At 49.4% G+C, this 14,436-nt stretch overlaps 1 protein-coding gene across 1 annotated transcript; it reads left to right on the top strand.

The window, feature by feature from the left end:
• Window positions 1-6,891: 6,891 nt before the first annotated feature.
• GRIFIN (galectin-related inter-fiber protein) lies at window positions 6,892-9,465 on the top strand. Its single transcript, XM_071571535.1, has 4 exons — window positions 6,892-7,078; window positions 8,536-8,629; window positions 8,717-8,879; window positions 9,304-9,465. The coding sequence occupies exons 1-4, from the start codon at window positions 6,892-6,894 to the stop codon at window positions 9,463-9,465; spliced, it is 606 nt and encodes a 201-aa protein (XP_071427636.1).
• The last annotated feature ends 4,971 nt before the right edge of the window (window positions 9,466-14,436 follow it).

Raw genomic sequence — 14,436 nt, 5'->3', positions numbered from 1 at the left:
AGTGCTGAGGCAGGTCAGAGCTACCACAGATCTCTCAGAGATGAAGGCCAAAACACTGCAGTCCTCTGCTTTTCCATCAGTGGGTGTTTTGCCCTTGACTGCAGCAGTTGGCATCTCCCTCTGAGCCTGAGGGAAACCCACCAAACACCATGGCAGGAGCAGGGAAGGTGGATACAGCACATTCTGGAGTTACAGCTCTGTCCTCAGGCCCCGAATGTGCCTTGGCATCTCCTGAGCAGCTACTGAGGTGCAGATGGGGCTTTAGTCCCCACTCCCAGAGCTGCTCTATGAGCAGGAATGCTGCATCCAAGTGGATGGGTCTGGGTTGAGTCTTCTGCAGATTAAACCCTCTGGAGGGCCTGTGACATTCCCACACACTGTGCTTTTCCTGCCAGTTTGTATCTCTTCCTCTTGCTGAAACCTTGCACTAACAAATGTTTCATTCATAAAGCACCCCTTCACCTCCCTGCTGAAATTCTCACACTCTGCTTAGTTCTATCCATAACTACATAGAATCAAATTATATATAAACCCAGAACCAGAAATAGAGAAGGACTGAATCAGCAGCCTGGATTCAGCCTCCACCCAAGTTAGGAGTTGCTGAAAGCTGGACCTGCCTCCAGACTTTGTGGCTGGAGCCCATCTGCAACTCTAAAAGCCAAAATGAAACTAGAGAAGAAACCAAATAGCATGGCATCTCCTCGCCTTGACCACAGGCTCCCTGGGGCAGGGACTGTGTTTGTTTGTCTCAAGAAGAACAATTTTACTGTCTGTGAAGGAGAAGCTGGAGTGGGGTCAGGGAGTCTCACTGCGGGAAGGGGCAGAGAGGGGCAGAGCTCATGAGGGGCAGCTGGGCTTGTTGCCACTCCAACTCCAGAGGAGCCAGCAGCAGGATGGTCAGCAGCAAACACAGCTACAGGGGAGGGTACTTTTCACCTTCTTCATTCCTCAGCACTACTGTGTGCCCCAAAATCTCAAAAAAGGTGGTACCATTGGCTGCCATCTCCTTGGCTTCCCCCAGTGCAGTCCCTGGCTCTGGGGTGTGACTGTAAGGCAGCTGTTCCTGTACAGTGACTGGGGAAGAGGATGGAGAACCATACAAAGGAGAAAAGCATTTGAGCAAAGGCACCTCCCAGCCCCTGAGCAGGTCAGGGGCCAAGGGGACTGGTAGGATGTTTGGTCCTTTCTAACTGAAACAGGTCCACCCTTGCCCTGGGACCCAAGGAGCTGCCACTTAGCAACTTGAACCTGTGTCTCTCGGTTTGAGCTATCCTGGTCACATCAACAAACAAATGCATTTGGTTTCCTAAATGGGAGGAGGTTTTTTGTCATTTTTCTAGTTTCAGTCTTTGTTAGCAGCCCTTCCTCTTCCTCCCTGCTCTCCAAAATAGCAAAGAGCTGCATCCTCCTCCCCAGCTGCCTCTTGTAGGTTGCTGCAAGACTTGGTGCTTCTCCTCAGCCACCAACAGCAAAGGTCAGAGCCCATGTGGAGGGGACCAGTTCTCCAAGCTCAAGAACTTGTTGACTTGGTGGCCTGAGGCAGATATATGTGGGGTGTTGCTGCTACTGGTACCCTTTGTGTGCACGTCCAGGCCCTGCCAGGCAGAAAATGCCCTTCCCACTGCTCACTTCCCATGTGTTGTCCCACCTTCTCCCAGAGGCTGGGATAGTCACTGAACCCCATGTGCCCTCTGCAGATGTCACTGTCCCTCTATGAAGCTGGTGTGTCAGAGCAGATGACAGCCTGGTGGCTTCAGTGAAACAGAACTAAGGAAAGAAAACAGTGATGGTGCAAAGAGTGGGTCAAATGCTGAGAGATAGAGGAGGGATCCCAGAACTCCAAGTCTCCTAGTCCCTAAACCTTTTTGCTTGACCAAACCCAGAACTTCTCCTTTACAAATACCTCTAAAATCTCTTCAAGCTCCCTGGTGGTCTCCTTGGAGAGGAGTTCACACTTCCATCAGCACCTCCAGGAGCCCAGCATGATGCCCATCTATTGTATCCCAGTGCTACCCACCACTGATCCGCCTGGAGGAAAAACTGCTCATCCTGGTTGCAGGCAGCACCATCTCTAGCACATCTTGCCACCCTGATGGATGGTAGCTCTTGGGCAGAGCTTCCTGAGCTGACTGCCTGCTGGGAAGGGTCTGTGTGGTCTCTGGGCTTGGCACAATTTCCGTCTGGGTATTATTTGCACTTTGATGTGCCTGGGAAAGGTCACCCAGAGCTGGACTGAGCAACTGACTGGAAGAGGCTGAAAGGTTTGTGATGCTGATGGTCCCATTACTTTCTTCTGAGTTTTTTCTGCCTCCCTTGGTGCCAATCTGACCCCAAAATGGACCTTCTATTGGACCCAGCCTGTAGGACTGCTGTTTTCAGGGATGATGGGGATAGCAAATGTAGACATGGAAAGGTTTGTGTGATTCCATCAACTGACTATGACTCCTTATGTTAATAAATTTCAATACAAAATGGTGGAAAAGCAGGGCTACACAAATACTAATATTCCCCAGACCTAAACAGTCCTCATGAAACCTACCAATAGCCAGAAGGACTCCAATGCGTAAGACACAACAGTGACTGGCTGCTCTCTGAACCCTAGAACAACCCCAAAACCTCACAGGTTGCCTCCCTCGCTCTCTCCACAGCTCCAGGCTTCCCTCTCCTCTGAATGTTCTCCAAACCCACCTGCAGGCACACGACTGCGGCTCCAACCCACGCGCTGGTCCCCAGGGCAGGAATCCAGGCTTTGATATGTGGAGCGTGACCCACCTGTGCCATGCTCAGGCCTGTTGCCACGTGGACTGCCTGGCCAAGGAACTGGCACAAAGCTTGCAGGGGGTAGCACTGGCAAGAGGTGGTTGTGCTGTTACTCATGCACACAGATGAGCACAGGAGCAGGAGGTGTCACCCATCTGCAGCCCCTCTAGTGATGAGCCTCCTCCTCCCTTCTCTTCTGGGACAGTAAATCATTCAGCACAGAATAAGAGCTGCTCCAACCCAGGAAACATGGCTCCCAGAGACAAACCTCACCTGTGAAGCCACTGGGAAGCATTTCTGAATTGGCAAGAGTTACGATGAAGGATGACACCATTCCCTGGTAGCCAGGGATTCAACCAAAAAGTGGGCAGGGAGAGTTCACACATAACCCCCCTCCTCCTGAGGATCTATTGCTGCAGCTCTGAGCCAGAGACCACCATGGAAGGACATGCAGTACACCCACACACTGACTGAGGAGCACGATGGGGCCAAGCACCAGCTCTTCTTTCCCCCATCAATCACCAGGAAGAGGGAGACAGATGTCTCCCTGGGGAGTTTGGAAGGTATCATCGAGGAGCAGGATAAATCAGGTCCCTGCATATACAACAGGGCAATTATTTACGGATGATTAAATATTGGCTTGAGAAACCCCAGGCAATAAACAGCAGCTCGTGCCAGGTCAATGTGTTTACCTTCTGCCTGCACCTCACAGAACAGGAGCAATGGGTGAGGACCAGCACCAGCCACCACGCAAACCCACCACTCCTTTCCAGCTGAAGTCACTGGTGAAGGCAATGGGACCTGCTTTGACATAGTTTTACTGCATTCTCCCTGGGGAACTGAGCAGTAAATGATGGAGTCATGGTTAACAAAGCCTGGCTGGATAATGGCACAGAAGGTATGAGTATGGACTGGATGGGAAGTGCTGGCTGCAGGGATGTGCCCTGTGCCAAGGAGGTAGGAGTAGATACAACCTGAGCTTAATTGCTCTCTGCCTGAGGCCTTTCACCTCCAGAGAATCCTGGCTCAGTTTCTGGCCATCCCCTGACATGAGCAGCAGCAAGGTGGCAGCAGGCAATGCCTGGTGGGATGCCCATATAAGAGCAAACTCAAGCTCCAGATCATAAACAAAACCCTCCTCTTTAATTTACTCATCTGACCTGGCAGTGCAGCGGCTGATAATGCTGGTTTCCTTTTAAGCAGAGGCTAGTCATAAATAAAATAAACCAGGCATGCTTTGTGTTTCCATTGCCTTGCCTTTCATCCCCACTCCTCAAAGCAGAGGAAGGGAAGTCCTGAGCAGCAAGCAGGAGCTGTGCCGGAGAAAACAGTAGCTCCAGGCTTGGCCTCAGTTGCACTTGTGTGGGTTCATGGCCTCAGCAAGGAGTGGGATCACCTTCCCCTTTTCACCAGCATGGGGAAGAGTGCAATGAGAGGCAGAGATTCACTTGCCATGATTCCCATTCACGGCACTGCCCAGGACAGAACCAGGCTCCTTTTCTCACCAGCCAATAAGGGTAAAAGCAGAATTCCATACCCAGCAGCTACCCAGACAGCTGCTGAAGGAGAAGACATACCCTTCCCTTCCCCAGCGCCAATGTCTTATTGGGAGGATGATGGGGCATGCTAACAGACAAAGAATGGAAAATCTGACAAACACATCACTCCCAGAAACCGCCAGCGCTGAGGCCACTCTTGTTAGCAGAGCTGACACTGGTGAGGCACAGGAGGCTCAGCCAGCACCCGGCAGCGTGTGCCGGGGTGTCAGCTTCCTCTGTTTCTCTTGCCACCTTGCAGGGTGTGATGTTTTCTTTCCGTGCTCTCTGATGAGCTGACTGGCCATGCTTAGGCTGAGCAGCTGCAAGGGACTCCTGCCATGCCTGTTGGGAGAGCCTGGAGTCTCCTTACAGCAACGCTGAGAGGTGCAGGCTGCAGCACTGACCCTGCCCCAGAGCAGCAGCGGGTGTTGCACCAGACTCTCCTAGAGTTAGACGAGAGTTAGAATTAGACCCATGCGTGATTTTTCTTTGGGTTATTTGTCTCAGCGATTTGCCTGGACTCTCCAGCCCCCTCCTGGCCCATTCCATAAAGCACAGCAGGGTGAGATTGCAGAAATAGAAATACCACAGTTTGTGGCACAAAGGTTTAGCTCAAAAGGGTTGTATCCATCCATAAATAGTTATTTTCTCTCCACCGCTAATCCTCGAGTAGCATCTGCACCATCCAACCCTGGCATGGCACCGAGGTGCTGGTCTCTGGATGCTGTTTGTAGGCAGCAGTGCTGGAGAGGGCAAGCAGGAGCAGGGAGATACTGCAGAGCTGTAGGTCTGGGGGAAAGGAAATGAGGGAGAGCCAGCAAAGCGATGTCCCAGACCCTTTCTGGGGTAAGACATTCCTGAGGCAGCATGGCTGGACCAGAGGGCTGATTTTTGCTTGCCTGGAGGAGTTTTAGGAATTCCCTCAAGAAGGTGAAATGGTTGCAGAGGAGGTATAAGTATTGCCAAGTGGCAGATAAGCAAATTCAGAGAAGCCTTGCACAAAGGTGTATATTGAGAAAATTGCAGCCCCTGATTTGACCGGGGTGTAGAAGGCTCTGGGAGACCTGTCTGGATTTGGGGTGAAGAGACTCACACTCTCAGAAGAAGCTGAGCCTGCCTGGAATATGACCTGCCCTGCAGTCCTCAGGCCTTTCCTAGTTCACTGATATCATTAATATAATTCTGTTAAACTTGGCACACTTATTAGCCTGCAGATCCCTCCTTTCTTACATGCAGGACAGCAACGCTGCCTGATTGGGCCCTCCATCCTGGTAGGTATCTCCAAAGCAGCCCCTTCTCCCTGCAGTCCCTTTCCTGGCAGACTGGAGAAACAAGCAGGGAGGGATGATCTGGGGAGTTCAGGCCACAAGCAGGGGAGCCATGCACCTGGACAGTTTGGAGAGGCCAATGCCATCATCCTCCAGCAGCCCAAGGAGGGATGGGTGGGATGTCCCTGTCTCTCCTATAGCACCTCGGCTCCTCTGCCGCTGGTTCGCAGCTCTCTTGCACGTCCCAATGCTGCCATCTGTAGCACAGAGCTCAGCTCCAGTGCTCGCCAGCACAGCGCCTGGAGAGCCGGGAGCTGAGCAAGCAGACCAAGACAGAGCTCAGCTTCTCAAGGTTTGGTTTTGTAAGAGTCCAAACGAACAAATTCCAGCCTGAGTCTCGGCTTTTTCAGCCCCAAGAGGGGCCGTTGGCTTCTCTGTCCATTGAATTGCATTTTCAGTAGTCTGCCAAGGGCACCAGAGCCTGGGATAGTCGTTATCAATGTGCTTATCTGCCGGAAATAAAATAAACACATTTAATAACATCATCACTGTGGCCCGTACAGTAAGGGGGTTTTACCATGAAAGCCATGGATTCCTGTAGGACTAGCCAGGGAGCATCACAGCCTCCCATGCATGCCAGGATGAGGGCAGCATTTAATGTTTTGAAGGCATTTACCCTGTGAAGAGAGGGGTATGAACAGCCATCCCTCCCCTACTTGGTTTGGCTTCATAGTAGCACATGCTGACCATCGGTGTAAAACCCTGATCACTGAAATTCATTTCATCACTGCTCATTTCTTGGTGCCTTTCCATGACAGGAAATACCAGACAAAGGCTCACTCACCCTGTTCCTAAATCCCTGTATTGTCCCCAGCAGGGAAGGGAAAGGCGGAACCGGGGCATGCTGAGCTCAGCACAGCAGCATCCCGAGCCTTGCTGGCCCCAGGGCACCATGAGGTGGATAAGTGGCTGTGACAGAGCTGGCATTAGCTCACTTCAGGCCAGGCTGTGACCTACAAAGAGTGAACAAAAAATAAAACAGAGAGAAAAACAAATCTCTGATGATCAGGATGAAGCTCAGCCCCTGTTGGACCCACCATTTCTCCTCTGCCACCTCCTTTCTTTCTGGACGTTGTAGTGGATGTGACTTTTGGTATCTCTCTTAGCTTTCTGAGTCCCCATCCTTCCTTCATGCCTCAAACACATCTGCTCCCCCCAAGATCACAGCCTAAAAGCCTGTCTGCCCCATCACTGTTGCACGCTGGCTCCATCACGTCACAGCTCAGGACCGTGGGCAGCAGCAGGGCTGGATTAGCCCCTCACGCATGAACGGGCTGACCCTGCCGGGCGTCAGCGGGATTTGCTGCTGCCCATCTCCCTGCTGTGGGTGGTGGCTCACTCCGACCAGAGCCCTCACACGTGGGCTCCTGGCTGGTGGCATCTATAAAGACCCCCTGGCTGTGCACTCGGTGGGTCTGCGGCGCGGGGTCGGCGAGCGCAATGGCACTGCGGGTAAGTGCTCGGGACACGATGTGGCACAGCCTGGTCTGTGTCGGGGGTGATGGCAGGGGTCAGGTTGTGGATAAAGGAAATCGACACAGGGAAGGACAGGAAAGGTAGAAATCCTGGAGCATATAGTGATGATACAGCGCTGCTCCTCTATGTCAGTCTGGTCCTGGCTGTTGCAAAACTGAGCTTCGTGGCACTCAATAAAGAGTAACAGGATGGATTTTCATCTTGGTTGTACCAGGGCTGGTCTGGGGTAGTGCTGCCCTAATGGCAACAGTTCTGAGGATTTTAGCTGAGACCAAAACACAACCAATGCTTTAGCAAAATAGCCCTGTGCATTGCCTGCCATCCATCCCTGCTGGGACAGCTGGCAGCAAAGAGGGAGCAGCTGTTTCCTGTGGATGTGGTGTGTCTTTCGCTGGGGCTGTTGTAATGATGACAAGCTAAGGTTCAAGGCAAGGTGAACCTGGGGTGCTGCTGCCACCGCCACTCACTGTTTGAAATCAGAACTCTGTCAGCTCCATCAGCTCTCTGTGTCTCACAGGGACAAACACTGGTGTGATCAGAACCCTCGAGTGACCATGTGTAGGTTCCCAAAGCTGCCTTCAAAGGGAGCCAGACATGAGGGCATGAGGTTGGCTGTCTTCATGTCTCAGCTCCCGCCCAAAAATATGCATATCCCAAAAATGCATTGGAAATAGGAAATTATGGCAAAGAAAGAAACAGGAGTGGAAGTCCTGACCTATAGGGAGGGAGAGGCAAGCATGCAAATGGCGGTGGTGATGCCAAGGCTGGAGAAATTTTACCAGTATGAGCAATAATTTTGAGAGAGGAGAATGCTCAGAAACACATCATTAGAGCGCTAAAAAAAGCGGGGTGAAATGGCAAGCACTTCTTATTGAAATGACTTATTAAACAAAACTATGAATTATTCAAAAAAGAACATTTTCCAGCTCATTTTATGCAAGTTCAACCTTGGAGATGGGGAGAGCAGGTGGAAGGGGGGATCAGGCAGAAGCTGTGGGAAGAATCAACCGTGTAATGTTGGAGGAGCTCAGGCTGGATGCCATTTTACACCTATCCCTCTGCTTCAAAGCATCACATAGTTTTCTGCTCAGATTTTGTATTGCTTAGGTGCAGAGAGGAGCAGAGAGTCTTTGTGTCCTGACAACAATGAAGGCATTCAGGTTCTTTTTAAATTTTTGCTCCTTGATTCCATCCAGGTCTTTACAAAAGACCTTGGGGACAGCAAATCCCACCTCATCGACTGCATGTCATAGCAACTCGATTTCTTAACAATTTAGAGCCCCTGAGATTATTTAGGAGCAAGAAAAATACAGGGGCAGGGAGTGTGCCTGTGTGGGAAGGTGGGAGAAATAAGATGATGATGAAAGGGTGACAAAGAAGTGTAAGGAATGAGTGGGGCAGTGCACCTCTGCCAACTTGCCATGCTTCACCAGCACCTTGTCTGCAGTTCGAGGCCCTCTACCCAGAGGGAATGTGTCCTGGATGGAGCATCGTGGTCAAGGCTGAGACCAGTTCCACTTCAAGCATGTAAGGACACACTCTGCTCACAGCTCTCCTGGCAGCCAGCAGCATCACTCCGCAACTCTCCATCACCTCTTTCTCTCACTGTCTCAGGTTTGAAATTAATTTGCTCAGTGATCCTGGAGACCAGATTGCTCTCCACTTCAACCCTCGCTTCTCCAGCTCCAGAATAATCTGCAACTCCTTCCTCGACAGCCAGTGGGGAAAGGAAGAGGTGAACACCACCTTCCCCTTCGAAGCAAAGGAGCCATTCCAGGTAACCATGTGACACCCCACCAGTCTCCTCAGGTGTAACAGGAGTGACCCAGCCAACACTGGGGTTCTCCTCATGGATCTAGTACTGGCTTTTCTGCCAGCACCATCCCCACTCTGCCTCTGTATCCTGTTAGTATCTCTGTTGTACCTTGGTGATTCATACCCAGGTTTGGTCCAGTCATGTGGACCTCCAACAATAATTCCTGGATACTGCATTTGTTTTCAGTTTAGGCTGTGCATTAGCACCAGTTTCTATCATCATGAAATGAAAACCTCAGTTATTTCCTCCTCTTGCCCAGAATGGGAGTGAGCAGTGTATGTGACAGCTCTGGCAGGATTTGAAGTGGGTGCACTCACTGTCATGAAGCAAGCAAGGTCCAGTGAGGACATGTGGCCACATAAACCTAACACAGTCTCTCTTTCAGGTTGAGATCTACTCTGATCAGGACTATTTCCACATTTTCATCAATGAGAACAAAGTCCTGCAGTACAAGCACCGGCAGAAGAATCTTTCATCCATCACCAAGCTGCAGATTCTCAATGATATTGACATTTCTTCAGTGGAAATCACCAAACGAGGTCTTTAGTAAAGACCAGTGAGGACACTCACAGATCATTCCCCTTAAGCTCCTGATCCAGCCAGGGACCATCTGTTCCCTGTTTCCACATGCCACCACCAACCAGGAGATAGCTATGCATGTGTCCTCATAGTGGAAGGGATAGTCATGCCCATCGCAAGCCACAGCACCCAGCCACGTCACTCACTGTAGCCCACACCTTCGAAGACCTTGTGCCCCATGCCTTGGGTGCACAAGGGGCTTTATAGGTCTGATCATCTTCTCTGTGGGACAGCCTGAGAGATCACCACAGCACATAAAAGTCTGCCTCAAGCAGTCTGGACACCTGAAACTGTGTTTGCCCAAGAGTAGGGTGTGAATTAGCACTAGTCCTCAGCTGGCAACGTGGTAAAGGATGTGATGGGTGTGGCTGTTAAGGATGGAAAGGCACATTTCTTTCTAGGAGCTGGGTAAGAATTCTACCATATTTGCCAATAAAATCAACCAAGGAAATCCCTGCTGAGATGTCCCTTCCCTGAGCAGATCAATCACATTATCCATTCCCTGCCAATCTCCAGGCACCTGGCATGGACAAGGGCTGATGACTGGGCAGGAGGACATGGCTGAGGGTTGCTTGGTTTTGGCACTGGGAAAATACTGCATTTTTGCTTTGAAGGCTAATAGAAGGTGACAGTCCCTCACAGGCATATCAGTGGGATAAGGTTCAGCTCTCCAGATATTGCCAGAGATTCATTTCACTAGTTGAGGAAAGTTTGCTCAGCCTGAGTCCTGCCAACTCCAGGCTTCTTAGACAGACTCTAAGAGTGATGTAGTGGGTCAGAAAAGGGCAAGAGATTAAGAAGACACATAAAAACACATGGTTCCTCCATCATGCACCAGAAATGCAGCTGGACTCCAAACAAAGGGAACTGAGTACATCAGGGTCTAGAAATTAAGATAAGTTTGGAATGAGCAAAGTGCCATTATTCCCATGGATAGCCTCTGGCTTTTCTCTTGGCTCTGCTTTCTTGTTTTCTTTTCTCCCCCCTTCTTAGTTATCTTTCAAAACAGTCCACTTGTTCCTCGCACCCTCTTCTCTTTTCCAGCCTCTGGAGCACAATGTATTTCTGACTCCTCAACCAGGACATAGCAGGCTAAAAGATGTTATTTTTACTTTGTTTAAATTACACGTGTCATAAGCAACATAATGTCACAGTGTTAAATCTGAACAAGAACTTATTCCAAAAATGCAATTACAGCTGCCCCCAAATCACTCCTTTGTTCCTCAGACATAAGGCAGACCACATTCCTGATGCAAAAGGCAAAGACAATCCTGCCTTGCCTGTCCTTTCCATAGAGGAGAAATCACTTAGTAAGAAGTCAGTCCTGATTCCTCCTTGCCTTTGGGTGACATCTCTGAAGGTCACAGCTTTGCTCCACCCTTTTCTTAATGCTCCCATTGGCCATTCCCAATTCTTATTTCTATTTATAGTTTCAAGGACCTGTGAGGAAGAGGTGTCTGCAGCAAACCACAACACGTGATGCAAAAGTTGACATTTATGAATCTGTTAAAGAGTTTATAATGTTCTTTCAGGCTATAAAGAACACTAACTGGAAACCATCCTGTTCTTGTAGCAAAGGGCTCAATGGGAACACAAAATGGTGCTAAATGGTACCTTCACCTTCCAAAAAGAACAGAAAATATGGTTTGGAAATGGCAGCAGTCTTGATTACAAGTCAGAAAAACTGGGGATGATGAGACTTCCTCTGGCCTGGAATAAATTTGTCACCACCAGGACAAGAGGGTTGACTCAAATTTTGGTTGTTTGATATAACTCAAAGGTTCCACAAACTCTGCCCTCATGGGCATCCCTTCAGTAAAAGAGGCACAAACTCAGACAAAATCAGGCCCATTGGGATCTCTGTGTCATCCATCTGATAATGCTGAGCAGTGTTTGAAAGAAACCATTTTTATTCATGCTTATTTGGGGACTGATAGAGACAGATAATTTTTCATTGAGGAAAAGCATTGAAATGATTTATAAGGGTAATATTTTGTACTTAAGCACCAACTCCATCTATAGACACTGCTGCAGAAACACCCCACAATTCCATTGTTCTCCAGAAGTGAGCACAAAGGACCACAGACAAACAGGGCAAACCCCATTTGAAGGACAAATAAATAAAGAGATGTCACAAAAATCAGGCAGAGACAGAGATTACGCCCTGACTCCTGGACACATTCCCTCCAGCTCCTGCCAGCGGCTGATCTCACTCCATTGCCATCTGCACCAAGAGAGCACAATCCCTCCTGACACATCCACAGCTCTGCAGCCTTCAGGGTTTTATCTGCTGCCTCCTCCAGCCAAAACACAGCCAAGGGTGAAGGGGACTGCAGAGCAAGAGAGGTCTGGGAATCTACAGAGAATTGCTGGAAGGAAAACTTCAGGGCTGGCTGTTTATAGCTGTTTTGCACAGTTTTATGGGGAATGAGATGCCCTCCAAGTCTGTGACCCTCATCTGTCCCTTAAGGAGAAGCTCTAGAAAAAAAATGAATCCCCATAATTATGATGGTCAATTAAACTCTCAGGATCAGGTCTGGCACACCAGACTCACACAGAGGTATCTCATGATGAAACTGAGAGGATCAAAGGGAACAAATTAATTCTTCTTCCAAATTTCACCCAACCTTCCAGTTCATGACCCAGGGTTTGAAACTGGGGAGAGAACTGATGGAGATGAGCTGCTGCCCAGGGGTATTTTTGAAGAGTTGCAAACCTTTGTAAGGAGAAGGAGCTGCAACACCTGGGGATGCATCTCTGGAGGGTCTCCTCAAGGTCAAGCTCAGTATTTTTGCTGTGGCCAAGTGCTGCACAAGGGCCAGCTGGAATGTTCCAGAGAACAATTGCTGTGGGATGAGATAGTCAGTCCTAGTCAGGATCTGCAGACAAATCAGCAGTTTCTGCCCATAGAGCTTACAGGAGGGATACCTGAGAAAGAGAAATGTCCCTCAGGAGGCAAAGCCAACAGAGGTCATGACCTCTCACTAATTCTCCTCATTTGGGCTGCCTCTGCAGAGCTCAGAAATGCTCTGACTTGCCCTGAGATCAATGAGGGGAAAGTCAGGCTTATAATCATTCGTGGCTGAGCTGTGCCAGGACTCCCAGGGCCAAGGTCCCCTCTGGCAGTGTCTCAGATCTCCTGTGGAGCATCTACTGATGCATGACCAAAGCTGCTCCGTGGTGTCCCTGAAACCACTGGCAACCATCCCACACTCCAGCAGCAAACACCAGCAATTCCCTCACAGGCTGGTGAGCAAACAGCTCCCATGGCAGCCACAGTCACGTCTCATCAGCAGAGCAGCAGCCTGGGGACATCGGACTGACACCATCCCTTCCAGACGTAGCAAGGGACAATTGACTATCAGACACTGGGTCCTGCTTTGAGTTAGGAAAGGCAATGGGGAAAAGGGAAAGGACTTGTCAATGCAGGGAGAAAAACATCTAGGAAAGCTCAAATAAAGAGAAATTCATGCAGGTTGCATCTGCCCCATACTCACTTTGTGACTTGATACCTGTTGGGGTTTTTTTCTTACATGACCATCCTTCTACTAAAAAAACGCCAAACCTGCCAAATCTATCAAATTTGATGCTGGAAGTTTAGATATTTACAGCTAGAGGGCAGCTCTGGTGAAGGAACGCAGGAGGAGGGCAGTTGTTAACCATGTAACTAACAGCTCCCATTCTCCTCCCATTTCTGTCCCCAGGAGAATCTCCTGAGGAACAACAGCTGAGCTGCAGCAAAGATCCTCTCCACCAATAATAAGCAGCTGTGTCATGGTGCAGCTCAGTGACCCTGGCCCTCTATCTATGGCATCTCTAATTTCCCACATCCCCCAAGGCCTCTGTTTTCCCAACACGTTGCCACAGAAATACCTGCTAGAAGTGCAGACCTTATCAGCAATGAGTTTCTTCCTTGAGTCTGTGAGTACTTATCTAAGACGCTGCTCATTCAACACCGTGGGCTGTCAAACTCTTTAATTGCTCAGGAGTCACATGTGTTTGCTGACAGGACTGAGGAACGCAGAGGGCAAATGTTCAGCCTTTTTCTGAAGAGTAAGGAGGGAGCAGAATAGGAAAGGAGCAGCAGCTCTCAGTTCTGGCTGGAAAGAGACCCTTCTGAGGCACCAGGCAGCCCCAAATTGCAGCTAGAGAAGAGTCTCAGCTGGAAAGCAAAGGGATGGTTCTTTTATTGCAATTAAAGAGAGGTTTATAAAGCCATTCTATCTCCCAGCATTTCTATCCAGAGCCAGCTCAGACAGGAAAGCACACCTTCCAGCCCTGATCTTGCATGCATGGTGCCAAGTACCTGCCACAGACATGAAAGACTGGAGAGGGATTATATTCTGAAAGAAAGAATCTGGCCTGGAGGCTGAAGAATTGGAAGCTGGTGGTATCACTTTTTTGGCAGCTGAGTTATTTTTCATCACTGCTGCCCAAGGAAAGGGTGACAGAAATTAGCCTGATGCCCAAATTTGCTGGCCCTTCAGTTCCACAGTCTGTTCAAGACCCTCTTGCCAAAGCTAGATGCAATTTATCATATTATTCTTTCAAGCTACATCAATATCACTGGCCAAATCTCTGAATTTACCAGAGCACAAGGCAACAGCCTATGGAGATTAGGATGTTTTCTCTGCACCATCACACCGTTGGCTGTTTGGGTTTTACAAAGCACTTCTAAATCACAGGGATCCAAGTGAACTACGAAAAGAACTATCATAACATCCTTGTTCAGGTGAGGGAACCAAGGAATGTGCAGGAAAGAAGAGCAGAAAAAGAAGGAGGGAACCAAGTCTTTTACCTCCAGCATGATATTCTCCCCCTGCAGCTCATTGCCTGGCCATGGAGCTTATGAGTATGTTGGGCTGGGACTTTTCATGATCAGTCAGGTGTTACCCCAAGCTTTAATGAGCCAACAAGCTCCATACTGGACCCCTCCATA

The sequence above is a fragment of the Pithys albifrons genome, chromosome 16 (genome assembly GCF_047495875.1).
Source record: "Pithys albifrons albifrons isolate INPA30051 chromosome 16, PitAlb_v1, whole genome shotgun sequence".
NCBI classification, from domain to species: domain Eukaryota; kingdom Metazoa; phylum Chordata; class Aves; order Passeriformes; family Thamnophilidae; genus Pithys; species Pithys albifrons.
Note: the sequence above shows the minus strand (reverse complement) of the source record. Positions and strands in the feature narration are given on the sequence as shown.

Bases quoted from the DNA above. Each gene is read 5' to 3' on its own strand.
- GRIFIN (XM_071571535.1), top strand. From the start codon at position 6,892: ATGAACGGGCTGACCCTGCCGGGCGTCAGCGGGATTTGCTGCTGCCCA. The intron at 7,079-8,535 runs GTAAGTGCTCGG...ATGCTTCACCAG, and splicing joins CGAGCGCAATGGCACTGCGG to CACCTTGTCTGCAGTTCGAG. The intron at 8,880-9,303 runs GTAACCATGTGA...TCTCTCTTTCAG, and splicing joins AAGCAAAGGAGCCATTCCAG to GTTGAGATCTACTCTGATCA.